Source organism: Ceratotherium simum, chromosome 2 (assembly GCF_057802395.1).
Source record: "Ceratotherium simum simum isolate JZ-2026a chromosome 2, ASM5780239v1, whole genome shotgun sequence".
Taxonomy (NCBI): domain Eukaryota; kingdom Metazoa; phylum Chordata; class Mammalia; order Perissodactyla; family Rhinocerotidae; genus Ceratotherium; species Ceratotherium simum.
This window is the reverse complement of record NC_141901.1, coordinates 14,579,272-14,605,994: the sequence shown is the minus strand read 5'-3', so window position 1 is coordinate 14,605,994 and position 26,723 is coordinate 14,579,272. Positions and strand designations below refer to the sequence as shown.

General features: G+C 39.6%; 1 protein-coding gene across 6 annotated transcripts in view; it reads right to left on the bottom strand.

Annotated features, from left to right (window-relative positions):
- Positions 1–322: 322 nt before the first annotated feature.
- The window catches only part of FAM20B (FAM20B glycosaminoglycan xylosylkinase), a 48,393-nt gene continuing 21,992 nt past the window's right edge, over positions 323–26,723 (bottom strand). For 4 of the 6 annotated variants that reach the window (XM_087438425.1, XM_087438431.1, XM_087438434.1 and 1 more), the window contains 6 exons: positions 25,045–25,131; positions 21,458–21,567; positions 9,891–10,062; positions 9,473–9,664; positions 7,396–7,455; positions 323–4,902 (listed from right to left, as the gene is read on the bottom strand). In XM_087438425.1, coding sequence (XP_087294551.1) covers positions 4,671–4,902; positions 7,396–7,455; positions 9,473–9,664; positions 9,891–10,062; positions 21,458–21,567; positions 25,045–25,131 — 853 coding nt within the window. In that variant the 3' untranslated portion in view covers positions 323–4,670. The remainder of the gene's footprint in view (positions 4,903–7,395; positions 7,456–9,472; positions 9,665–9,890; positions 10,063–21,457; positions 21,568–25,044; positions 25,132–26,723) is intronic. The other 2 variants (XM_087438444.1, XM_087438448.1) reach the window with 2 other exon arrangements.

Sequence of the window (26,723 nt, the reverse complement as noted above, 5' to 3'; positions counted from 1 at the left end):
TTCTTTGGGATTCATAATTCTTTACCTCTAAAGAAGCTACAAGAATGGAGTTAGCTGTTACTAAACATACAAAAAGCACCTAAAATTATCCTACAGAAATTCTGGTACAGTCACAACCTAGTATATGCCTTCTGAAGACTAGTGAGGAAATGTGAAGTCTTATCTGTTAGACACTGTGAAACAATCTCCGTGGAAGGTTAAGTGGGTGCAGAAGACAGATGTAATCATCTCTGTCCCCTAACAAAACAGATAGGAAATTGGAATAGAAAACAATGGAAATATCCTGAAACAGGGGGAAAAAAGAGTAAGAGGAAAAGGTAAATACATCAATACTTATTAAAATCTTTATTCATTTTCTTTTTTTTTTCAGAATTGAAACCCATAGAACACATTAGAAATTTAGGTGCGTATCTTGTCTTGTTTGGTTTTACCAAGCACAACCTCTATTTGTGCAACAGCTCTGAGAGGAAATCCTTGGCAGATCAAAACAGAGGATAGTGGTTCCTACACTTCCCTTTTAAGCAAATAAATTAGCTTCCCAGTAAGTTATTCCCAGCTCCCCCCCAACATTTGTATTTGTGAGTAACACCTTAGTTCCTTAAAAATCTGTGGCAGTACAGTACCCAGCCCCTACCCTTTCAACCTATACTTGAAGAATCTAAGGGAGAGAATCGGGCCTTCCCCTGTACAATAGGTCTCACCAAGTCAGGCCCACCTGGCTCCCTTGTGTGTCCAGCCAGGGCGGGCACACCAGAGCTGCTCAGCAGGTGTCTGCTGAATGCATGGTCTTATGTCACTGAGGGTCCACTCTCAGACACTGAGAAGGGAACCTTTTACTAGCTTCAAGTTCTTCAGCAACATAAATCAGTGTTTCCCTGTGTCAAAATAAATACTTTTTTTTCTTGTCAGAATACATATATGACTATATACATACATATACCTTTACTCATGCTTCCTGAAGCTCAAGCTCACAAGATGACTCATACAAGACAGCTCACTGACAGATGCTGTTTTACCATCATTGAGGTGTGGTCATTCACTGGTCAAACAAAAATACAGGGACCATCGAGAAGGGAGGTTGAAGGAATATGACAGATGGAAAGGGAAGGCCAAAAGCCTTTTTTTTTTTCTCTTTTTACAGAAAAGAAAAGATGGATCTCTTTGGAAGAACATGTTGCCTTCAGGTGACATTGAAAAACTGCCACGTATAGGATTCATCTTTCCCAAAACAATATGCAATGGATGTACCTGAATTCTTCCATTTCCTTCTTAAATTTAATTTGACGTATTAATCCTGAGTGCAAACAGGGATAAATGCCTTATTAATAAATTACTGAACAATACTCTGAGCAAATCAGATCCTATTAATTTGTTCTGCATAAAAAATTATTTATGCCCAAACCCACAATATAGCCTCATATTAAATTAATGAACAATTTTAGAATGAAACCTCTATACCCATATTTCCCCACTCGAACTCTGCAATGAACAAATATAAGAAGTGGAAGAAGGCGGGCAGGAAACGGCAGTCAGCTCTGAGTTTCTTGGTTTCATAATATTAAAATGTATCCACATCTACCTATACGTTAGCTAGGCGCACCCAACTTACGGCTCACCAAAAACCCTTCCAATGACTTGTTTGATTATAATAGTGCTAGATTCTTTTTTTTTTTTTTTTTGGTGAGGAAGACCAGCCCTGAGCTAACGTCTGATGCCAATCCTCCTCTTATTTGCTGAGGAAGATTGGCCCTGGGCTAACATCCGTGCCCATCTTCCTCTACTTTATGGGACACCGCCACAACATGACCTGACAAGCGGTGCATCTATGTGCGCCCGGGATCCAAACCTGTGAACCCCAGGCCGTCGAAGCAGAGCACACGCACTTAACCGCTGTGCCACCTGGCCGGCCCCCTAGATTCTAATAAATAAATCACAAAGAGGACATTGTTACAAAACTTTTAAAAAAGATATCTACCTCTTTCTTCAAACAGAATTTAGTGTTTGTGAATTTTAGGGCTATAAGCTTATGTTTGGTTTTCTCCTGGATTCTCCTAAACATACTTTTCCAGCTTAACTGACTCCTGACTTAGAACATGAATTTATATTTTAAGTATCATGTCACACTACTCTGTTAACATAATTCTAACTTTAACCACTACAGATCTGAACACGTTTTAAAAAAGATCATAAATTTTAAAATAGTAGGGAAAGAGAATGAAATTATTTTCTGCAATTTTTGAAAAAAGGATGACAGATTTTCAAAGCTTTCTCTCCTGCTGTTTTCCTTAGCAGAATCTTCTGCCTTCAACAACATGAGGAATAAAGTTCCCAGTTTGAGAACAGTTTTTATTCATTTCACTGTGGCATACTAAAAGTATCACGTGTTTGAAAGAACACTAATCCATAACTCAGTTCAACTAACATTTACCAAAGAGAGCAGCGCTGACATCCTTCCCACTATCTCCCTCCAGCTGGCCCTCTGACGCTTTGGGGTAAAGTACTATCCAAGATATTCTGAAGCTCAACTGTGAATTTCCCTGGATGCACATAGTAAATGGCCTTAAAACGGGAATCAATGCCTCCTTCTGTTAACACTATTTTAAGCTTTTGTGCTAATACCTGTCTTCTTAAATTCAACACCTTTTTTTATAACTCAGACCACTCTTGTGTGCATCTCAAAATGTATTTACAAAGTACAAAAGTATCCTAATTTTATGCTATTTTAAAGTAGTTACAGGTTACTCAGTTATCTTTCAATGTGAGAAAATTGGGGCATAAAATCTAAACTGCTTTTGAAAAAGAGGTTGCCTAAAACTGGTCTCCAATGTCTGGCATTAAATTTGTTCAACCACACTGTTTAAATATTAGTCTCTGCTTGACATAAGTACAAAACCAGAATGGCACCCAGACAAGATGCACGAGAGGACACAGCTCTGAGTACACAGGGAGTGAGCACACCAGGCTGTCCTCTGGCCCTATGTTTTACTGCAACAGCTTACATGTCAAAATTGCCTTGCCAGAACACAGAACTAAGCCTGTGTTTTAGCAACCTGAAATTTGAGAGTGCTAATAGGAGACGAAGAACAATACTATGTCATGGGTTCAGAACTCCAAACAAGATTATATGATGAAATTAGGGTTTGACATAAATCAAAATTTTAAGGCTCTTCCTGGTAACCTCCTTAATTTTAAGGCTCAGAAAGCTTAACATCTTTGCTTCCAGTCATCCGCATGGCCCAAATCACAAGAGAGGTCCAGGGGCCGGCCCCGTGGCTTAGCGGTTAAGTGCGCGTGCTCTGCTACTGGTGGCCCGGGTTCAGATCCTGGGCGCGCACCGACGCACCACTTGTCTGGCCATGCTGAGGCAGCGTCCCACATACAGCAACTAGAAGGATGTGCAACTATGACATACAACTATCTACTGGGGCTTTGGGGAAAAAAAGGAGGAGGACTGGCAATAGATGTTAGCTCAGGGCTGGTCTTCCTCAGCAAAAAGAGGAGGACTGGCATCGATGTTAGCTCAGGACTGATCTTCCTCACAAGAAAAAAAAGAGAGAGAGAGAGGTCCAGCCATCAGCAGGATGTGCACCATCATCTGCAGGAGCGAGCTGGCTTTTCTCACAAGAAAGGCACAAACACGATTGCCAATCTCTTGGGAACAGCAGCTTCAGTGACCAAATGCCTTAAAGGCAGAGGTGGAAATTCATTTCAGAAGAGAAATCAGGATGGCAGTGATCACAGGCAACCTGACTCTTATTCAAGGTATTATTTCAGTTTGCTTTGTTAATTTGGAAAGGATTTGCCTACTTTGGGCAAAAGAAAAAAAAGTCTCCATAAGAGAATTGGGTCATAACAATATGTTCTCTAGAGATACTTTTTTAGTTAATTTGGACACAACTGTGAGAAAGAAGATTTTACTTAGGTAAAAGTCATATTTGCTTTTACACATCTTAAGAACTTAAATACAGGGGAACCTGTTTTTCACTAATTCAATCATTTCCCTGATTCCAGTTCTATGCAGTGGGTCTCTCTCTCTTCTTCTCTCCTCTAAGAATCATCAAAAGCATTACCACCTAACTGCTTAAAAGCCCAAACATCTTTCCTGCTTTTGTCCTTCTTTCCAGTTCTATCTTAAAAACAAAACCCCACCAACAGAGCATGCTATTTTGGCTCAAAAGAATGCCAGGTTTTACTTGCTGCCACTCCTCGGGAGGCAGTACAATTCCCAATTTGACTAGTCCTGGTAAAAAAGGACTCAAGAGATTGCAAAGTGTTTTCAGAAAATCCACTGGTGTAGAGAAAGGACTATAAGGATAAACTCAAAATACACACTCCAGAACCAATCCCAGCATTAACCTATCCAAATGTCACACCTCTATTTGTCCTTTGGCATGAGAATTAAGTCTGACCAACTACGACACCCACTGCTAGAATGGGTGAATGCCGAGGAAGTCAGAGGGTGATTCAGCAGGAACATTCCCGTGGTCTGAAACTTGTAGTCTTTGCTTTAGTTTCTACTACAGAAAACACCAAAGAAATCCAATGCCACTCTGTCCCCTATCACCAGAACTTGCTGCCGGCCATTTCCAATCCATCTCATACTATTTGGAGTTGATTGTGCTGTTTCTCTATCTTTGTAAAAAGAAGTTTCAATTATTTTGTGTTGAGAATTACAAGTGGGAGAGAGGCATCCTGTCTTCCACCAGCACAGTGTCCATCCCAAACTGGTCAGTGCACTGCTTCACGGTGGCTAGGACACTCAGGAGCCGCTGGTCCACAGCGTCCAAGTGAGGATCGGAGAGCACTGGGGAGATGGGGTCATGGGCCATGGCAGATTTTAAGGCAGACTTCAGCACACCATTCTTTAGGTAGTTCAGTCTGTTCCAAGTAGAAACTCGAATGCTAGAAGAAAGTTTTAGGACAGGTTACATAAAACCTCTCATCATCAAATGGGAGTTTAAAGCCCACCTGGCAGATAAAAGTAAAGAAATAATCCCGTAAACTATCTCAACTAAAAAATCATTTCTGTTTTAGAAGTACCTCTACATTATGAGTTATAAGTCACATTACCACATTTTTATATATTTTGGGGGGTAATTAATCAGAGATATGTACAAAGATTTACACATGTTCGTTACAGTGCTATTTACAGCAGGAAAAGTGTGAAATAAGCTGAATGTCCAACAATTGGGAAATAGTTAAATTATACCTTATCCCTTCAAGGAAATACCACGCAACCATTAAAAACAGTTATGAAAATATAGTTATATGGGAAAATGCCCATGTTATAATGTTGGGGGGGGGAGTTGGAGGAAAAAAAATGTGTGGAGAAAGAAAATGTGTGTGTATGCACACACACACGATTAGAATGAAGTCACTACAGTGTCAATGGGAGTTATCTTTACATCTTAATGGGTAATTTTAATTTCCTTCTTTTTAAGTTTCTGAATTAAAAAAAATTCTATTATTGATATTATAAATTGGAAAAATTTATTTAAGGACTTCTATTTTCCTTAATTATTTCACCAACTAAAGAAGATATTTTGTTTATCTCAGAAGAAAAGGACTTACCTCCCTGTGAGTAATGTGGGAATTACTAAGTATGCAGAAAAGTCTGACTCTGCAAGAGGCAGCCTGTTCTGCAACTATTTAAAAAGTAAGGAAGATCAATCTTTGGATAAAATCATGGAAAGGACAAAGAAGCACAGAGGCAGTGTGGTTCTGCCATTCTAAAATATACTACAAATGCCCAGAGTATCAGAGCCTCCCCTGTGTGACTAAGGTATCACTTGACTGCCTCTCAGCTCCAGATTCACTCTTCATGTATGCCCTGCTATAATGGACAGAATTCCTTTAAGCATTCTTAAAGGGAGAGGTCATCAAATGGAGCTCTGCCCCAGCCACATTCCCAGAAGGGCAGGCCCTCAGTGATCCTGCAGCCTCAGCCTGGCTGGCTGATAACCTTCCTAAGGGCCTCCTAACATGGAAACCAGTGCGCCAAAGCCACCTGCTGATGCTGGCACCCTGATTCCCTCTGTAGGCCCACAAATGTGCCTTGCCTGCAGCCCAGGGGTTTCTACTGAGGCATCCCTCCCTCTGGATGCCATGACACCAGTTGCTGATTGCCTGTACCCCTCTTGCACTCTGGAGAGCTGCTTCCTGCTGACCCAGTACCTGCAAACTAGTGAATGTCTCTATCCAGTGGGCTGAACTACACCTTCTTCTCCAATGATGTCCAAACCCCAGCCTTGGGGAAGGGGTTCCCTTCCAAGTTTGTCTTTCCTTGGGGACTCTCCTTCAGCCCTAGCTTTCTTTTATAGTCATTCTTGTATCAGAGTTTAACAATTCTTTATACTAAACTTTCCTGTTTAACCCACTATGTCTTTCTATTTCCTGAAAGGACCAGACTGATAACACTGACTATTAATACAAAAACATCTTCCTTTAAAGATACAGTTTTTAATGGGATGTATCATTGCTTCCCAATATTAATGAAGACAATTAAGGGCTGCCTGGGTAAACTGCAGAGAAAAAAGAAAAGAAAAATAGTTGTGCTCCTGCACTTGCATTTCTGTGTAGCCAAGCAAGGTGGATCCCAGCTCATTCTTACTGCTCACGCTTTAAAATTATACCAGCAGGCCGGCCCCGTGGCTTAGTGGTTAAGTGCGTGCACTCCGCTGCTGGCGGCCCGGGTTCGGATCCCGGGCGCGCACCGACGCACGGTTTCTCCGGCCATGCTGAGGCCGCGTCCCACATACAGCAACTAGAAGGATGTGCAGCTATGACATACAACTATCTACTGGGGCTTGGGGGGGGGGGGGGAGAAAAATTTAAAATTATACCAGCAATGATGACCTGAAAAGGAGTTCCTTAGAGCTCAGTCTTTATCTCATTTTCTTGATTTACTTTTTAATTTCTTTGTTCTCTAATATAGACTTTAAAAATAAATAAATTACTAAATACCTATGGAAAAAGTTACTTTTGGTTTACACAATTTCAAACTGAGATGCAAACCACAAGTGGTCTGTGGTGGTGAGTGAGAGGACTTGAAAACACAAGGTAAACAGAGTACAGCAACCAGGGACACAGATTGTACTAGATTTTGGGGGAGGAAAAGCCTATATTCTGACACTAAAACAAACATGGATGTACATTATTGAATAGACTGAAAATTTCTATTCATACAAAACTCAAAATGAATTCTGAGCTTTAGGTTACCTGCTTCTACCTTTCCCTGATCCCCCATTTCAGGATCTCCAGGGATTCTGGGTTGGAAAAGCATGAAAGGCTCTGCTCAGGTATTAATAAGCATTAAGGCCAAGAAAACTGACATACTGCTACCTGAGCTGGAAAGGAAGGCAATGCAGGCACATGTATTTGATGTGTGTAACTTACATGCAACACTGATAGAGAGGGGCAAGAATGCTTCTCTCATCCAGCGAGGGGTTCCCAAAGCTGAAAATTAAATTAAAACTTAATGAATTAGGTGGAAGCACCAGTTCCCCTCTTAGCATCAAAGCAAGAGTAAATTCTATAAGAAACCCAAATGTGATCCTAGAAAATTTCATGTTCCCACAGCTCAAATCACTTAAATTAAAAATAAACAGGGCATGACCAGTTAGACACAGGATTCCTAACAGCCCATACTGCAGTATCAAACAACAAATATGCTCATTTATAAGGAGGCTTTCTCCTGCCAAGATGTTGCAAGGTGCTGAAGCATAACCATGGTAACACAGTGTGGAGTCCACAGACCAAACGGAGACCCTGAAGACCCCTAAACTTGGAAAGATTTTAAGGGTAGGTAGAGAAATAAAGGCTATTCATATTAGGTTCTTGTGAACAAGCAGATGGTCATTACTTATAAAGAGAAGTTACACTTGTTCTACTCCAAAATCACCAATCAGAAAAGATTTGGATTATTCTCTTCCCTACAAGTAAGTATATGGACAGATTCAAACTGGAAAATCTGCTCACAGAGGCTGAGAAAACAGTGATTTAAAGCAGATGTAAAAATGATCTTAGCAGTAATTCAGAGTGAGAAAGGGAGACCTAATTCTGGAAAAACTGTCAACCTTCCACTTTTTTCCTGGAAGCTCATCTTAACAGCTGGAGGGTCTGGTAGCCCTTAGCACAGTGTGGGCCCTCAAATAATAAGTGGCAAAGGCAACTATTTTAATGTGTATTTCCACAGTACACATGATCTTTAAGAAAAAAAAATTAGTTTTACAAGTAAGGATAAAGATTTTCCAGAATGTACACAGCACTGGCCGCTACCAGCTTTGCTGTAGGAGGGGGAGAGGGAGAGGCAGTGTCTACTGGCCTCTCACTTTCTGTAGCTGATGTCACCTTTCATGGAGCATGAGGCACCTGGTGATCAGTATAAGATGGTGGCATCATTAGCAAATGCTGCCCAAGCATATTTTGCCAAGGATCCACGTCTCAGCTTATCCTTAGCAACCAACGTTAACAGTAGTGACTGACAGCCTGGACAATTCTGGGCTCCAACGAAGTATTCTATTTAGTAAACACTTAGTAAGTATAACTAAAAGCGTGGTACTGAACTGGGCACCATGGAGAATACAGAGTGCAACTAGAAATACAATGTGCTCTTCAAATAGCTCAGACCTAAAAAATAAGGATATTCTGCTTTTTCAAAATTAATAAAATTGTCTTATTCAAGATAAAAGTAACTTGTCTTTATACATAATCACCAAGCAACTGCTCTTCTCATAGCAAAAAGTCTGGGTCTAGACCGCCATAAAAATAGCAAAACATCCTATACATAAATTACATTTTTTATTTATTTTTTTTGCGAGGAAGATTGGCCCTCAGCTAACATCTGCCAATCCTCCTCTTTTTGCTGAGGAAGACTGGCCCTGAGCTAACATCCGTGCCCATCTTCCTCCACTTTATATGGGACGCCGCCACAGCATGGCCCGACAAGCAGTGCATCGGTGCGCACCCGGGATCCGAACCATGAACCCCGGACCGCCGCAGTGGAGCACACACACTTAACCGCTTGCGCCACTGGGCCTGCCCCCTCAAATAAATTAATTTTTTAAATTGCATGAACCTTTGGATAGAATAAATTTAACAGTAATTAAATTTCATGTTCTATTAAATATGTATTTCTCAAGATTCTAAACATCATAGTCAAGAAAGAATGATGTAAGCAGTGATAAATCAAAGACCTTGGTTTCCAGTTGTCTGTGAAGAAAATCATAGAGTCTTTGACTCCTTGGAAAAAACCACTTTTCCAGTTTTTTAAAGTCCTCAGATCCCTGAGGGTGGAGGGAGTAAAACCCTGAACAAGATGGAAAGATGGGTGCCAACAATGAAGACCCCGAGAAGAAACAGGAAGGACGCCTCTTGTCAATTGTGTTCTGAATGTTTTCCAGGATACCCTAGAAGAGTCTTTCTTGTATACACAGAAACCCCTAACTGACAAGGACAGTCCTGCTGGTCCTACCTTTTGGCATTATCAAGAAGGATGAGCATACTAGCGCCTTCATCGTCTTGGAAACTTTCATAGTGATGGCGGTCAGCATTGCCAATCAGGTAATCAAAGACAGCTGTGTCAATGATATCCAAGAGGCGCGGGCCGGAGTCATAAGGGGACGTTTTCTTCACAGCATCACAGTAGCTCTCATCATACTCCCACCTAGAGGCAAGCAGCATCACCAGGGTTATTTATTTATTGAATTATTTATCAGCCCTGTACCTGGCATTGTGTAAAACACAGAGAAGAGAGAGTCCCTGCCCCAAGCAGGTTTGCCCCTGCCCCTCCAGTCCTTTTTAGTCTAAGACAAAACCCATGGCTTCTATACAGGGTTGGCACCTAGCCAGGCATAGGAGAGAATTAAGTAGTGGCTCACAGCAGCATTTACCTGGCCAATTTGCCCTCTCGGTAAGTCCTGCCCCATGGGTGTCGATGTTTCTGCAGAGGCCACACATCTGGAAGCCAAAGAGTGACAGATCCTTCCATTGTGTCTCCATCAGCACAAGCTGGCTCTGTTTCTCGGCAGTAATAACACTTCCCATAGAAACAAGTATTATTTCCTAAAAGAGAGAAAGGAGCCAAATACACTTAAAAAAGAAAAGGAAGATTCCAAATTCTCCCCAAACAATGTAGACGAGAGCAGCTAATAAAAAGATACTGTGAAAACAAAGATCCTTAACTTACAGTTAAAACATGTAATAAAAGCACATGGTATAAAAAAATTTCAAAAGGTACAAAAGGATACATATGAAAAAGTAAGTCTCCCTTTCCCTGTGTCCCTTCTACCCAATCTCTCTCCCAGGTGTCAACTACTGTCATAAGTATCTTTCTGAACTCACTTGAAGTAAAGGAAGGCAATGTTCTCTTCTTTGTCAGGACTGAGATTTTGGCCACAGTGCCCAGAGGAGGGAGAGGGCATGTACAGGGCCAAGCTTCGGGCCAGGAGTTTGGTTACACACGGGGGTGGGGGGTGGTGTTGAGCAAATAAATCAACAGACTGAGGATAATGGGAACCAGGTTTCTCACAGATGGAGCAGGGAGATTAACATATAGAAAGGGAAAAGGCCAGAATAAATCCTGTGGTGTTGAATTAGAATTGCAGCTATTTGTTTGAAATGATGGTTTTAACATACCCACAGATATAGAAAAAGACACAGATGTTTGTGTATGTGTGCATATATAAATGTCTATGAATATATACATACATTTCCTACCTCTGTCCCTCAAGAGAACCTGGAAACAATGACAACCAGGTAGTAATGAGCACACCTAGCACTCACATAGTAGTTTCTAAATATCATTTTAATACTCCATTAAAAGGAACCAAGGCTCCTTGGAGAAACAGCTGACCCTGGGGCTGGGACAGGGAAAGTACAAGATGAGCCTGGGTCATATTGCCACGTCAGCTGTAAAGAAGAAGAAAGACAATGATGGGGACATTCCAAATGACACCAGAGACAATTTGTAGGGGTTTCCCTGGCCAAATCTGGGACAGTTTAAGCATCAAAATAAATAACAGTAACAAATTGTAACTGAGGAAATTACGAGTCTGAGAGTTCATAGTGATATAAATAAATAAATAAATGTAGGGCTGGGGTGGGGGAAGTTCTACCCTTTAAAAGAATGGCAACTAGTAACTCTAGAAAGAATGACAGAATTAGCAAGTAATGATTTGGCAACTATCATGGTAATAACTGATTCAGGCAAGAATTATCAATGAACGCTAAAACTGGTGGGCAAAAGTCTGATGAGGACAGAATATTTACATAGTTCTACAGCATCTCCCTACAAAGTACTCAGTAATTACTTATTAATAAACATAAAATAGTTATTAACTTTACACTGGAGAAACCTTGCAGATACCTATCATCTTAATCAAGTGGTAAAAGTTAACATCACCAGTAATGGGTCATAGCAACAAATCTACATCACATGCCTCCTGATATGATGTACTGAGGAGAGCACAATAGCACTTCTCTGGTATTCCTGCCAAAATTTTTAAATAATGAGGAAACATTACACAAACCCAAATTAAGAGATATTCTATGAAGTAACTGGCCTGGACTCTTACAAAATGTCAATGTCATGAAAAACAAGGAGAGTGAGGAATTGTTCCAGATTAATGAAGGCTAAAAACACATGACAACTGAATGTAACATATGATTTTAGATCGAATCTTCGATTTGTACAGGACATTACAGGGAGAAGTGGCAAAATCTGAATAGGGTCTATAGATTAGATGGTGATATTGGATCAGTGTTAATCTCTTGATTATGATGGTTGAACGTGGTTGTGTAGGAGAGTGTCCTGGTAGTTGGGAAATACTGAAGTCTTAAGGGAGCATTAAATGATGTAATGGGTATTCATATCTGCAACCTATTCTCAAATGGTTCAGAAGTGTTAACAACTGAGGAATCTGGGGACTCTGTGGACTATTGCTGCAAATTTAATGTAAATCTAAAATTATTTCAAAATAAAAACTTTAAAAAATAACCTAAAAAGTAATGTTTCCTTTGCTCTGCACCTCTATGAAATATAATCATCAAATGAGCTAATTTCCTACACCTAAAAAACCTCACATACTCTTCTAATGACTGTTTATGTTCTTATGCACATGTGTCCTTGAAGAGACAAACAGCACTCAAACTTTTTAGTATTTCCAATCTCTGGCACAGTACAAACTAACTGAAAACTAATCCACTACACACCCACGCACAAAGGTGATTATATCACTCTCCTTTACCTTAAAAACTTTTCTCCTTTTCCTTAAAAAGATTTGAATTGAAAGATATACCACATTTATAACGCTAATAATTATAAAAATATAAACTACTAAATTTAACTTGATCCCATCAGAAATACCAACAGATCTTCAGATCTTTTAAAGGGTAACTAGATACAACTTTAAAAGTCATAAGGAGGGGCCAGCCCGGTGGCACAAGCAGTTAAGTGCATGGGCTCCGCTGCGGCAGCCCGGGGTTCGCCGGTTCGAATCCCGGGTGCGCACTGATGCACTGCTTGGCAAGCCATGCTGTGGCGGCGTCCCACATAAAGTGGAGGAAGGTGGGCATGGAGGTTAGCCTAGGGCCAGTCTTCCTCAGCAAAAAAAAAGAGGAGGATTGGCCGATGTTAGCACAGGGCTGATCGCCTCACCAAAAAAAAAAAAAAAAAAAAAAAAAAAGTCATGAGGAAAAATAAATAACAACTGCTAGAAAACTAGAGCAAAGAGAGGGAACTAGTCTTACCAGATATCAAAATATATTATCATGCCTCAATAATTAAAACATTATATACCAGCTCATGAACAGACATAATGTCCAATGGAGCAGAACAGAAAGTCTAGAAACTGAAGCACACACAAATGAAAATTTATTACAATGGAAAAAAGATAGGCCCCGTGGCTTAGCGGTTAAGTGCGTGTGCTCCGATGCTGGCGGCCTGGGTTCGGATCCCGGGCGTGCACCGACACACCGCTTCTCTGGCCATGCTGAGGCTGCGTCCCACATACAGCAACTAGAAGGATGTGCAACTATGACATACAACTATCTACTGGGGCTTTGGGGGAAAAATAAATAAATAAAAATTAAAAAAAAAAAAAAAATGTCATAAAAGAAAAAAGATAAACTCTTTACTAAACGCACTTGGGACAACTGATAGCCACCTGGAAAAAAAACAGTTGTAGCCATACTTCATTCCACATACCAGGATAAATTCCAACCATATCAAAAACTTAAATGTGAAAAAATAAAACTATAAAAGTACTAAGAAAAAATAAGGCAGAATTCTCTCATAACTTTGGAGTGAGCAAGGCTAACTATGATTCAAAATCACAACATCTGGGGCTGGCCCCGTGGCCTAGTGCTTAAGTTTGGCACGCTCTGCTTTGGCAGCCCGGGTTCATGGGTTCAGATCCCGGGCATGGACCTATACCACTCGCCAGCCATGCTGTGGCCGCAACCCACATATAAAATAGAGGAAAACTGGCACAGATGTTAGCTCAGGGCTAATTTTCCTCAGCAAAAAAAAAAAAAAAAGAAAAAATCAGAAAATCTATCAGAAAGGACAGATTGATTACATTAAAGTCAAACAAAAATTTCTATAAGGCAAAAAAATACCATAAGTGAAACCAAAAGAAATTAAAGATTTGGGAAAAAATATGTACGTCTCATATCACAAAGGGTTATCCTCCCTATGTATGAGCTCCTGTTAATTGGTAAGACCAATGACATAGCTGAAAATGAGCAAAGGATATGCAAAGACAGATAAAAGAAAATATGAATGGTTCTTTAACAAAGAAAAAGATGCTACATTATTCACTATAGCCAAGACATGGAATAACCCAAGCGTCCATCAACTGATGAATAGATAAAGATGTGGTATATATATACAATGGAATACTACTCAGCCATAAAAAGGATAAAATTGTCCCAATTGCAATGACATGGATGGACCTGGAGGGTATTATGTTAAGTGAAATAAGCCAGAAAGAGAAAGGCAAACACCACATGATTTCACTCATAAGTGCAAGGTAAACCAACACGGACAGAGAGAACTGTTTGGTGGTTACCAGAGGCAAGGGGGGTAGGGGTGGGCACAAGGGGTGAAGGGATGCATTTTTATGGTGACTGACAAACAATAATGTACAACAAATATTTCACAATAAAGAAAAAAAAGAAAAAGATGCTACATGTGAAATAGACAAAAAACAAAGTTCGATAACACATTGTGAGTCTAGGGGAAAGAGGTATTCTCATACATCACTACTGGGAATGTAAACTGGTTAAACATCCATGCAAAAATGCACATGCCCTTTGACTCAGCACTTCCACTTTGGAGATATCTGCTCATGTGTGAAGTAACATATGTACACGGTAATTCTGGGCAACACCGGTTGTAAAAAACAAAACATCAGAACTTACATGTCCAGTAAAGGACTGGTTAAATGAATTATAGTAGATCCATACAATGGAACACTTTTGCAGCAACAAAAGAATTAAGAAGCTCTTTATATGAGATAATAAAAAGAATTCCAAGGTAAAGTAAAAAGAATAAGACGCAGAAGTATGTACAATGTTACCTATGTTGTATAAAATGGTAGAGTTAAATAAAATATATAGTCATATTGCATACAAAAAGGACATAAAGAAATTACTAATAGAGATTACCACTGGGAGGAAGGAGAAGGAACGGATTGGTGGGAGGCAAACTTTTCACTGTAGCCCTTTTAATTTTTTTTTTTTTAATTTTGAGTTGTGTGAATGTATTACTGATTCAAAAAATTAAAAAACAAAACAACACTGCTTGGTGTAGGAAATCTGTTGCCTGCATGACAAAATCCAAACTCCTGACTTTGGTAAATAAGACCCTTCATAACTGAATGGAGTATGGTGTATTGGCTAAGAGTGGGATCTAGGGTCAGGTTTCTGGGGATAAAATACGGACGACAAATACTCATTAGACTGCAAGACTTTGGGCATATAATTTCACCTCTCAAAGCTTCCTCTGTAAAAGGGATATAATAGTTCCTCCATCATTCGGCTGTGAAGAGTAAATGAGATAATCCACAGTAATGCTCAGCACAGTGCCTGAAACATTATCAGAGATCAATCAATGCCAGCTATTATTAATAATCTGATTCCAATCTACTTTTCCAGACTTCAATATCCTCGTTTTATTGCCATAATCCTGAAGCTTTGAATCTTTTACTATTTCCTGGATGCACCAAACTTTTAAAACTGGTTTTCTGATTACCTCAGTCCCTATTGTTTCTGCGGATGAACTACCACCTGTGATAATAAAATCTATACCTCCAGCCTACACTTCTGTCCTAGGCTGTAGACTTCAGCTCCTAAATGACTAGACAACATTTACTCCTGGATGTTCCTGTCAAGGTAAGATTCTGCACCCAATTCCACCGTGTGAGAGTTTTCCCCCACCACCAAGCAATTCTCGGGGTATCCTACAATTCAGTTCAATTCTGACACTATCTATTTAGAGATAGCATCGGACTCCACAAGTTAAGGGCTCAGTCCAACAAGACTATCCTCCACTTCAGATGCCAATCACAAGTCCAGGATGTCATCTGTGCTTCTGCCTAACTGGCTATAAATCAGAGGTTCCCCCAAGCTCCCCCTTGGGTTCAATTAATTTGCTAGGGCGGAAGAAAATACAATGGGGAAAAGACAGTCTCTTCAATAAATGGTGTTGGGAAAACTGGACAGCTACATGCAAAGGAATGAAACTGGACCACTATCTTACACCATACACAAAATTTAACTCAAAATGGATTAGAGACTTGAAACCACAAAACTCCTAGAAGAAAACATAAGCATTATGCTCCATGACACCAGTCTTAGTGATGGTTTTTTGGATTTGACACCAAAATCAAAGGCAACAAAAGCAAAAATAAACAAGTGGGACTACATCAAACTAAAAAGCTCCGCACAGCAAAGGAAACCATCAACCAAATGAAAAGGCAACCTACTGAATGGGAGAAAATATTTGCAGATCATATATCTGATAAAGGGTCAATATCCAAAATACATAAACAACTCATACAACTCAATAGCAAAAAAGCAAACAATCCAATTAAAAAATCGGAGGATCTGAATAGACATTTTTCGAAAAAAGACATACAGATGGACAACAGACACCTGAAAAGAGGCTCAACATCACTAATCATCAGAGAAATGCAAATCAAAACCACAATGAAATATCACCTCACACCTGTTAGAATGGTTATTATCAAAAAGACAAGAAATAACAAGTGTTGGTGAGGATGTGAAGAAAAGGGAACCTTGGTGCACTATTGGTGGGAATATAAATTGATGCAGCCACTATGGGAAAAAGTATTGAGGGTCCTCAAAAAATTAAATCTAGAGCTACCATATGACCCAGCAATTCCACTTGTGGATATTTATCCAAAGGAAATGAAAACACTAACTCAAAAAGGTATCTGCTTATTGCAGCATTATTTACAATAGCCAAGATAAAGAAACAACCTAAGTGTCCATCAACAAATGAATGGATAAAGAAAATGTGGTATGTGTGTATGTATGTATATATGTATGTATATGTGTTATACATACATATATACACAATGGAATGTTATTCAGCCACAAAAAAGAATGAAATCTCGCTATTTGCCATAACATGGAGGGACCTTGAGGACATCATGCTAAGTGAAATAAGTCAGACAGGAAAGACAAATACCAGATGAAGACAAATACCGGACGATCTCACTTATATGTAGAACCTAAAAAAAAAAAAAGAAAAAGAAAAAGAAAACCAAGCTCATAGATACAAAGAACAGATTGGCGGTTGCCAGAGGTGGGGGGGGGGGGGGGGGCAAAATGGATAAAGGGAGTCAAAAGGTACACACTTGCAGTTATAAAATAAATATGTCATGGGGACGTAATGTACAACATGGTGACTATAGTTAATAATACTGTATTGCATATTTGAAAGTTGCTAAGAGACTAGATCTTAAAAGTTTTTATCACAAGGAAAAAAAATTCTGTAACTATGCATAGTGTTGGATGTTAACTAGATTTACTGTGGTGATCATTTCACAATATATACAAGTACTGAATCATTATGTTGCACATCTGAAACTAATGTAATATTCTATGTCAATTATACCTCAAAAAAAAATTTGCCTGGATGACTCAAAGGACTCAGGAAACCAGATTTACTGGTTTATTACAAGGATATGAATGAACAGCCAGATGAGACATACACAGGGCAAGGTCCGGAACAAAGGAGCTTCCGTTCTTGCGGAGTTTGGGCCCCAGCACGGTGGCACGGGGAAGTGTTCTGGTTCACCACCTGGAAGCTCCCTGAACGCTGTACTATTAGGATTTTTAGGGAAGCTTCCTCACATGGGCATGATCAACTATTCACTCTATTTCCAGCTCCTCTCTCCTCTCTGGATAAGGGGTGGGGCAGGGCCAAAAATTCCAAGGTTCTAATTATAGCTTGGTCTTTCTGGTGACCAGCTCCCATCCAGGAGGCATCCAGGAGCCTACTCAGAGTCACCTCAATAGAGTAAGAGATGTTCGTAGTACTCTTATCACTTAGGAATTTACAAGGGTTTCAGGAGCTCTGTGTCAGGAAGTAGGGGCAGAGACAAATACATATATTTATTATTATTTCACACAAGGAAACAAAATATCCAAAATGTAATTCATTATCTTCCTCTCCCCTACCTCCCTGAATCTGATCCTTTCCCTACATTCCTAAGATAGCTAAAAGCTTCATCTGCTTAGTCATCCAATCCAAAAACGTGGGAGTCACTCTTACTTTTTTCCTCTCTCTCAACTGTCCCACTCAACTCAAATGTTCACCAAATTCTTTCCATTCTAATTCTTGAGTATCTCTTGAATCTTTCTATCCCCTGTCCTTGCTTTCCTTCTGACTCTTACTGCATATGAATTTACTACAACAGCCCCCAAGTGCTCTCATCTCCTGATTCTCCCCTTTCCAATTCATCCTCCACAATGTTGCCACAATTAGTTTTCTAAAATTCGAATCTGAGTTTTCCAGGTTCAAACTCTTTTAAAGGCCTCCCAGTGCCTAAGGAGAAAGTCTCAACTATGCCTTGTGCACAAGGCCCTTCAGTGACGCTGTCCTGACCACCTGCCTTCCTCACTCACCAGCCCCACACGGATCCTTAACTTCAGCTCCACTACACTGTCTCTTGAGCTTGCCACGCTCTACTCTCACTTCTCGTCACCCATGCCTACGCTCTGTCCTCCACCTGGAACAGGGTTAACTCAGGGGGCCTATGAACTGATGGGAACAAAATTACACTTTTATTTTCACTAATTTCTATGTGAAACTTAGCATTTCCTTCAATTATGATGGTAGGGAACAAACCATAGTAGTATTAGCATTACCTGTAGCTTTTTCACCAGAAGAAATCACAGACTTTTCATATCATATTAGTATTGTTGCAGATACTGCAAAGTATCATTTATATTCATAGTCTGAAATTATGGTAGTTACTAGATCACTGCTATTTAATGTGTTAAATAACAAAGCACGTTACTCTATCACAAATTTACTTTTCGTAATTTTTGATAACAACTATACTTCATTATTATTGGTTTCACTTATAAGTCTATGTATTCTAATTTATATATTTAAAAACATTACTTTGAGAAAGGATCCATAAGCTTCTTCAGACTGCCAAAGGAGTCTCCAGCACAAAAAAGGTTACCAGTCCCAACCTGGGATGTTCTTTCCCACTGTATCTTCCTGGGGGATTGCTATTCTCCCTTTAAGAGTTGGTTGGGGGGCCAGCCCGGTGGCGCAAGCGGTTAAGTGCGCACGCTCAGCTGTGGTGGCCCGGGGTTCGCCGGTTCGTATCCTGGGCGCGCACCGATGCACTGCTTATCAAGCCGTGCTGTGGCAGCATCCCATATAAAGTGGAAGAAGATGGGCACGGATGTTAGCCCAGGGCCAGTCTTCCTCAGCAAAAAAAAAAAAAAAAAGACTTGGTTGAGGGCCAGCCCCATGGCATAGTGGTTAAGTGCACGCACTCCGCTGCTGGCGGCTCGGGTTTGGATCCCGGGTGTGCACCGACACACCGCTTGTCAGGCCATGCTGTGGCTGCATCCTATATAAAGTGGAGGAAGATGGGCACAGATGTTAGCTCAGGGCCAGTCTTCCTCAGCAAAAAGAGGAGGATTGGCATGGATGTTAGCTCAGGGCTGATCTTCCTCACACACACACACACACACACACACACACACACTAAATAAAAGAAAAAAAAGACTTGGTTGAACTATCACCATCACTAATTAACTATCACTCTGACCCCAACTTCTAGGCCCCCCTCTCCTTCCCCTCTACATTCTCAAAGGCCCACTGTATATGTCTGACTCCTCCATTAGATGAAGCTCCTTGAAGGCAGGAAGGTGTCATTCATTTTTGTATATTCAGCACCTAATTCAGAGCCTGCCACACAGAAATGAAATAAAATTTTGCTGAAATGAACAAATATAAAAGAATATAAACAGATGAAATATTTTATAGTCTTAAAATCTGGGTTTGAATCCTGGCTAATAATTAGTAGCTTTGTGACTTTGGGAAAGTCACAAAACTCTTTTAAGCCTCTTTCTCAGGTGTGAAATGTGGATAAATCCCCCCTACTTATTGCACTCTTATCAAGAGAATCAAATAAAGTAACTGTATGAAAATGCTTTGTCAAACTGCAAGGGCTACACAGAACTTAGTTATTATACCAAGTTATCTAGTAATACATTTAAAAAAACCATGCTAAGGTCATCCCATTATTTAAAACCTACCTTCAGCCAAATCTGTCTACCTGCCAACTATCACCCGAATGTTTGTGTCTCCCCAAAATTCATATGTTGAAGCCCTAATCCCCAATGTGGTGGTATCTGGAGGTGGGGCTTTTGGAAGGAGCCCTCATGATGGGTTTAGTGCCTTTATAAGAAGAGACGTGAGAGAGATGATTCCTCTTGCATTCTCTTTCTACCACGTGAAGATATAGCAAGAAGGTGCCGACTGTAAACCAGGAAGAGGGACCTCACCAGAACCTAACCATGCTGGCACCCTGATCTTGGACTTCCAGAATATAGAACTGTAAGAAATAAATCTCCATTGCTTAAGCCACCCAGTCTATGCTATCTTGGTATAGCAGCCTGAACTAAGACACTGCCCTCTGCAGTAGGGTGCATCCAGAAGCTTATTGCCCAAATGCACCAATCCTGTGTACTTTCAGGTCTGTATGCCCTCGTTCTCGTTATTACTTCCTATTATTCTGCTCAACCTTTTTGCTGCCTGGGTAGCTCCTACTGATTCTTCAATACTCAATCCAAGGGTTAATAACCTCCTCTACAAACCTTTTTCTGGCCTCTCCCTTCCCCACACCTTGCAGAATGTATGAGAGTTAAACCTTTTCTGAGTATCTAGAGAGCAGGGACTCTGGCCTATTCTTCTTGACCTCCTCTCATCCATCAAGAATTCACGTTTGCCTGAGCATAAAATTAGACAAGCAAAAGTGATTACAAAATACATGAAAAAAATCAGTGACACCATATGCTTTTGGTTATTTGTAAGAACAGCATAGCCCTAACCTTATAAGTTTAAATTCTGAAGGATGAATCTGTCACAAGTCCTTTAAATATTCAGTTTCAGCTCATTTTAAATGTAAATCCATTCACTCTCACACAGCAAGGTGAAGTTCATCTTGCAATGTCTGTTTCTGCAGTCATATCATAATGCAGAGCACTGTGTCATTGAAAATGTCACCATGAAGAGGCTGAAACAAGAGACCACAGCATCTCTGAATTCTTCCCATTCTCATTGCGCCCAAAAGGAGAACAGGAGTGAGAATTTTAGTTCAGATCCCTTACCTCAGAGTGAGATAAGGAGAATAGAAACCAGAGGAACCATAGCCAGTTCCATGCACAATGAGTTATAGGCTAACCCACGCAGAGTAGTAGGAGGCAGTGGTGATCTTCCAGGCCCAAATGCAACCCTGTAAGGGAATTTCTGACCCTCTTACAGAGTTGCCTTAAGGTTTCCTCAATTCTAAGGAGACAGAAGACAGTTCCCAACAAAGTACATGTATATCAAAAAACCACCAAGCCAATGATATACAGACAATAACAGATTTAGGCCAAAATCTGAGTTTAAGATTTAGTTTAAGATCAAGCAGGAGGAAGTAAAGTTATGACCTACTTACACTATCACTAAATGATCTCACTTCCTATTTCACAGACACAACAAAGCACACATTTTCAATTTTCTGTCATCTACCTTTAGATCCATTTGCCCCAGTAGCCTGAGAACAGGTTGCCTGATCTGCTTTTGTATTCCCCTGAGTTCTTCAATTCCTAAAAGTTATGAACCAGCTTGCTCAACGATGCCCCATTTAACTTATTAACTATTCCCCTACCTAAACGTCCTCTATAATCTTCTTACCTACGGTTAGGAAGGTGCTCAAGAGCTGCTCCGTGGCAACAGGCTTGATCTCTGTCCGTAGATTAACAAATCTGCCAACCACCAAGGGGGCTCGGCGGAAACCCAGAATCCTGGTTTGGAAGGTTGAAGAACAGAAGAGAAAAATCTTTGGGGATTTATTTTAAATAGTAGTCTCAAAAATTATAGTTGATCATGTTAGACATATAAAGGTATTGTTGCTAGGTAGGTAAATATTATTTTTTAGAGGTACATATAATTTATGAGTTTAATATTAAGATGTATGTAATTTATTTTAATATACTCCTTAGTTAAAAGGATAAGGCAAATCCAGCAAAATGTAAACAAATGCTAAATCTAGGGAGTGGGCATATGGGTTCATTACAGTATTCTCCATACTTTTGCTTGTTAGAAATTTTTCATAATAAAAATTTCAAATAAATTTTAACAAAGCACTCAAAAAAAAAATTGGGCCTAAACCCATACATGGGTTCAAAGCTTTCCAAAAAATAGCACAATGACAGAAAACCACACAGATTAATCTAAAAGGTTAAATCCAAAGGACAACTTAAATATAGATACATTTGAAGATACTTCTCTCCAATGATCTAAAAGTACAACCTTATGGTTGAGCACAATCATTTTTTAAAAAATGAAATTTCCTGGCTAAAAAATACACAGCCACTGAAGAAACGTTGGAGGGGCTGGATGTGGAACACACAGAAAATTTATAATGAAGAAAATAAAGATCATCCATAATTCCATGATGCAGAAATAACTACTGACATTTTGGCATATGAGCATTTTTTCCTTGACATGTATATATAAACACATACTCAGTCTTGTGTATATACACACAATTGACATTTATACTATATGCAGTTTTGTATCCTACTTTTCACTCATCATTATATCATGAGCCTTTTCCCATGTCATTAGAAAGCCTTTAAAAATGGCTGTGTAATAAATAATCCATTGTTCAGGGCTGCTGACTGACTTTGTCCTAAATTCAATCTTTTAGAAAAGCCACAAAAGCAAGGAGATCAACAGATTTGTCAAAATAACATAAAAATCAAAAGAATCTCCTGAGGCCAGAGGAGGTAGTTAAATCCTAATGTAATGGGGAAACAGCAACCCAGAGCAGAAGTGTCAGGAGCCATGGATAGAAAGGCAGTTGGGAAGTATTGTTCTCCCCATTGACATTGCCAGGCCAAAGAACAGCAGCCAGTTTATGCTGAGGAGCCATGTGTTGAGGAGTCACAGTGACACCTGGGCCAGGCTAGGGTAGCAATTAACAAAAGGGGTAGGGAGACTGGCCAGAGAATATCTTTCAGACTTTGAGGTAGGGAAGAACTTTTAAATACAAGACCCCCAAAGCAAAAGTCATAAATTGAAACATTATTATATCTAATTAACATCAAAAGTAATGATTTCTCTACAAAGACTACTTCACTCTAAGTTAACAAATAGATGTTGTGCTATGAAAAGATAAGGAGATACTAAATTTTGCTAATAATTGAGGAAATACAAAATAAAATAACAATGAGATACCACTTTACATATATTAGAATAACAAAAATTAGTCTGTTGGATAATATAAAATATTGGTATGGATATGAGAAAATGATCCCCTGGCGTCCATCAATAAGGAAACAAGAAGGGGCTTGGGGATGAAGAAAATAGGGAAACGAACGAGGTCTTGGAAAGACTGACTCTCGTGTGCCATTAAGTGAGGAGGAGGATTTACCCAACTCTTCCCCACTAGGTCTTAAAAAAGGCAGTGAAAATTCACAGTATTGTGCACAAAGATTTATTTATCCTTTTCCATATCATTAGATGTTTAGATTGCTACCAGTTTTTCACTACTGAAAATGCTACACCTAAGATCATGGTATGTGTATCTTTGAATTTCTGATTATTTCTCTAGGGTACTTCCTAGAAATATCTTAGATATTTGCATTAAAAAGTAGTTACTTGTTCAAAGGGTATGAACATTAAGGTCTTTGATACATGATGCTGGAGTTCTTAAAAGAATGAACCAATTAACAATGCCACAAGAGCATATAAACCCCAATGTACTCCTGCCAATAAATTATTATCTTTTTTAAAATCTGTGCCATTTTCAGCAGGAGAAAATAGTATCCCCACTGTTTCAACTGGATTTTTTTTTATTACTGGTGAGAATGAACTCCCCCTGTATTTATTAGCAATTGATAATTTCTATTCAGTCAACTGTCTTTAGACCATTTTCTACTAGTTTTAGCATATATATAGATTTGTATAAATATTTATATATTAAGGCTATTCATGCTTACATTACATGAGATTCAAGTATTTTCTCCTAGTTTGCTTTTAAATTTTGTTTGAAGTTTCTTGACATATGAGTTAATTTTTTAAATTTAGTCGAGTCTATTGAGCTTTTTCTTTGTGATTTTTAAATTATTGCTTTTATGCTTAGAAAATCCTTCCTAATCCAGAAAAAGACAAAATTTCACCTTTATTTTCTTCGGGTTTCCTTACAGACTCATTATAAAAATACTGTGAATAATTTCTTTTGAAGTCTGTCAGTATGCCCTGATGAAAGCACCGATCAGGTCAGTCATAAGGTCCCTGACCAGCAACCTGCTGAAAAAATATCCATTTTCCTAGAGTAGGGCATAATAATATCCTTTATTATAGAGTCAAGATATGTCCTCAACCAGTGAGAGAGACTCCTGCTTCAAAACTTTGTTTGCATAAATAAAGGAAATAGAAAAATAAATAAATTCCAAAAACGAAAAAAAAATTTTCCTAGTGAACATATACATTTAGAATTCTTTGCTTTTTTTTTTTTTTCTGTGAGGACTAGCCCTGAGCTAACATCCGATGCCAATCCTCCCCCATTTTTTTTTTCTTGAGGAAGACTGGCCCTGGGCTATCATCTGTGCCCATCTTCCTCTACTTTATATGGGACGCCGCCACAGCATGGCTTAACAAGCGGTGCGTCGGTGCGTGCCCGGGATCCGAACTGGCGAACCCCAGGCCGCCGCAGTGTAGCGCGCGCACTTAACCGCTGTGCCACCGGGTGGCCCCTACATTTAGAATTCATGTCTGTTTTTCTTTTGGAGTTATTCTAGTTATTGAAGCTGTGCATATTTTGTATAAAGGACAATAAAATTCATTATACATGTCATGCTATATGTCTCTAGCATATGAAGATAAGTCAGTATTACTTACTTAAAACAAAAACAAAACCAAAAAACAGGACTGTCAGGCCTAATTAATAACCAGTTCAATTTAGGGATTTGAGTTCAAACTTTGGTTTTCATCCTGACATTTTATTTACCAAGTACATCTTTACTCATGATAATGACAGAGGGCATACCAGAATGAAATGACCTAAAAATGCCTAGAGTTAAGATATTTACTTTGGTATTCCTAGTACCACCCAAATTATGAGGGACTCATATAAATTTAATGGAATTAGTCAATCTAAAGTAAGGAATAAGTCAAAGTTTAGCCTTGCACCCTTTGGAAGGAGTCCACAGAGAGAGTGCTCTTTCCTTTTAAAAGGAAACAAAACGAATGTAACCCACTGTGATTACACATACCTGTCCAAATGAAAGGCTGCTACCTCTGCATTGTGTCTATCATAACCAGCATATGGCTCCCCTTCTACCACATAGTCTCGGTTATACCTGCAGAGTGAATGGGAAGCACAGATGCAGACACGGATTACATCAGTACCAGAGGTGACAGCATGAAGCAGAGTAGAAACTTTAGCAAGCCTGATTCTGCTCTAAAGACACCTTCTGTCAACCTTGAGAACAATCGTGGACTAGCACAAACCACTGGTAGATGGGGTGAGGATGAAGTGGAGAAGGAAACTAGAATTCTGTATCTACTGCAGCAATCCTTCTATGACCAAAACACGGAAGATGTTACTTTTACCCCTCTAAAAGACATTCAGTGTCATCTAAATAAAACTATAAGGTAATTTTCTGGAAGGCAAGGACCATTTTTTATTCCTAGCAGTGTTAAGCCTACAGCTGGTGCTTAATAAATGTTTACTAAAATGTTTATTAGTCTGACTTGAAGAAATGAAGGAAAAAATGTATGTAATTAAAATGTTTGCTTATCATAATGACTCTGGTAAGGCTTATAAGAGAAGTTTAAATTTCTTGGGGGGAAAAAACAGTCCTGATATGCCTCAGTATTTGTTAATAAGTAGGCAAAGGTACATTTAAAAAAGTTGCTTGAATAACCATTCTCTTTTTCTAAGTTTATGATGATGTAGTAGAAGGACTACTGGATTGGAGTGAGAGCCAGGTATAGCTCTGTTACCTGCGTAGGTAACCTTGAGCAAAACCTTTCTCTTCTCTGGGTCTTAGATTCCTTATCTACAATATGAGGGGCTGGACTAGGAGGTAACTTCTAAGATCTCTTTCATCTCAACCACCATTCTGAAGATTTTACTTCACATGCATGACAGAAACAAAAGATAAAGAAAACCAGCATATTTCTTTCTACTAATCATAAAAAAGATACAATTTAAACCTGTTAATTGGAAAGAAAAAGACACTTAATTCACCAATGACCTCTACTGCTCATCTGAATTTCCTGAATTAAAAGGAGATCTATTAGGCTTTACAACGGAACTGTAAAAGAGAAATAAATTGAGATTGAAGTGAAGAGGAGCTGTCCCATGAAGGACACTTGGATCTCCAATGCTGAAAAGGCCATGGGAAAGTGGGAAACAACAGTAGTACAGGCAGTGACCTTCAACATAAATGACCTTGGAATATAAGTGAAACCATGTCCACAGAACACATTTGCAAGGCAAAGTGATGAAACATCTATGTTAGAAAACAGCCATGGGGCCAGCCCCGTGGCTTAGCAGTTAAGTGTGCGTGCTCCGCTACTGGCGGCCCGGGTTCGGATCCCGGGCACGCACCAACGCACTGCTTCTCTGGCCATGCTGAGGCCGCGTCCCATATACAGGAACTAGAAGGATGTGCAACTATGACATACAACTATCTACTGGGGCTTTGGCGGGGGGGGGGAAAGGAGGAGGATTGGCAATAGATGTTAACTCAGAGCCGGCCTTCCTCAGCAAAAAAGAGAAGGATTCAGCATGGATGTTAGCTCAGGGCTGATCTTCCTCACAAAAAAAAAAAAAAAAGAAAGAAAAGAAAACAGCCATGTATCACCACCTGGTTGGACACCAGTTTCTTCTTAGCATGGTCAATATACACCAACGTATTTTTTTGTTTCTAGTGTCAAAGCATTC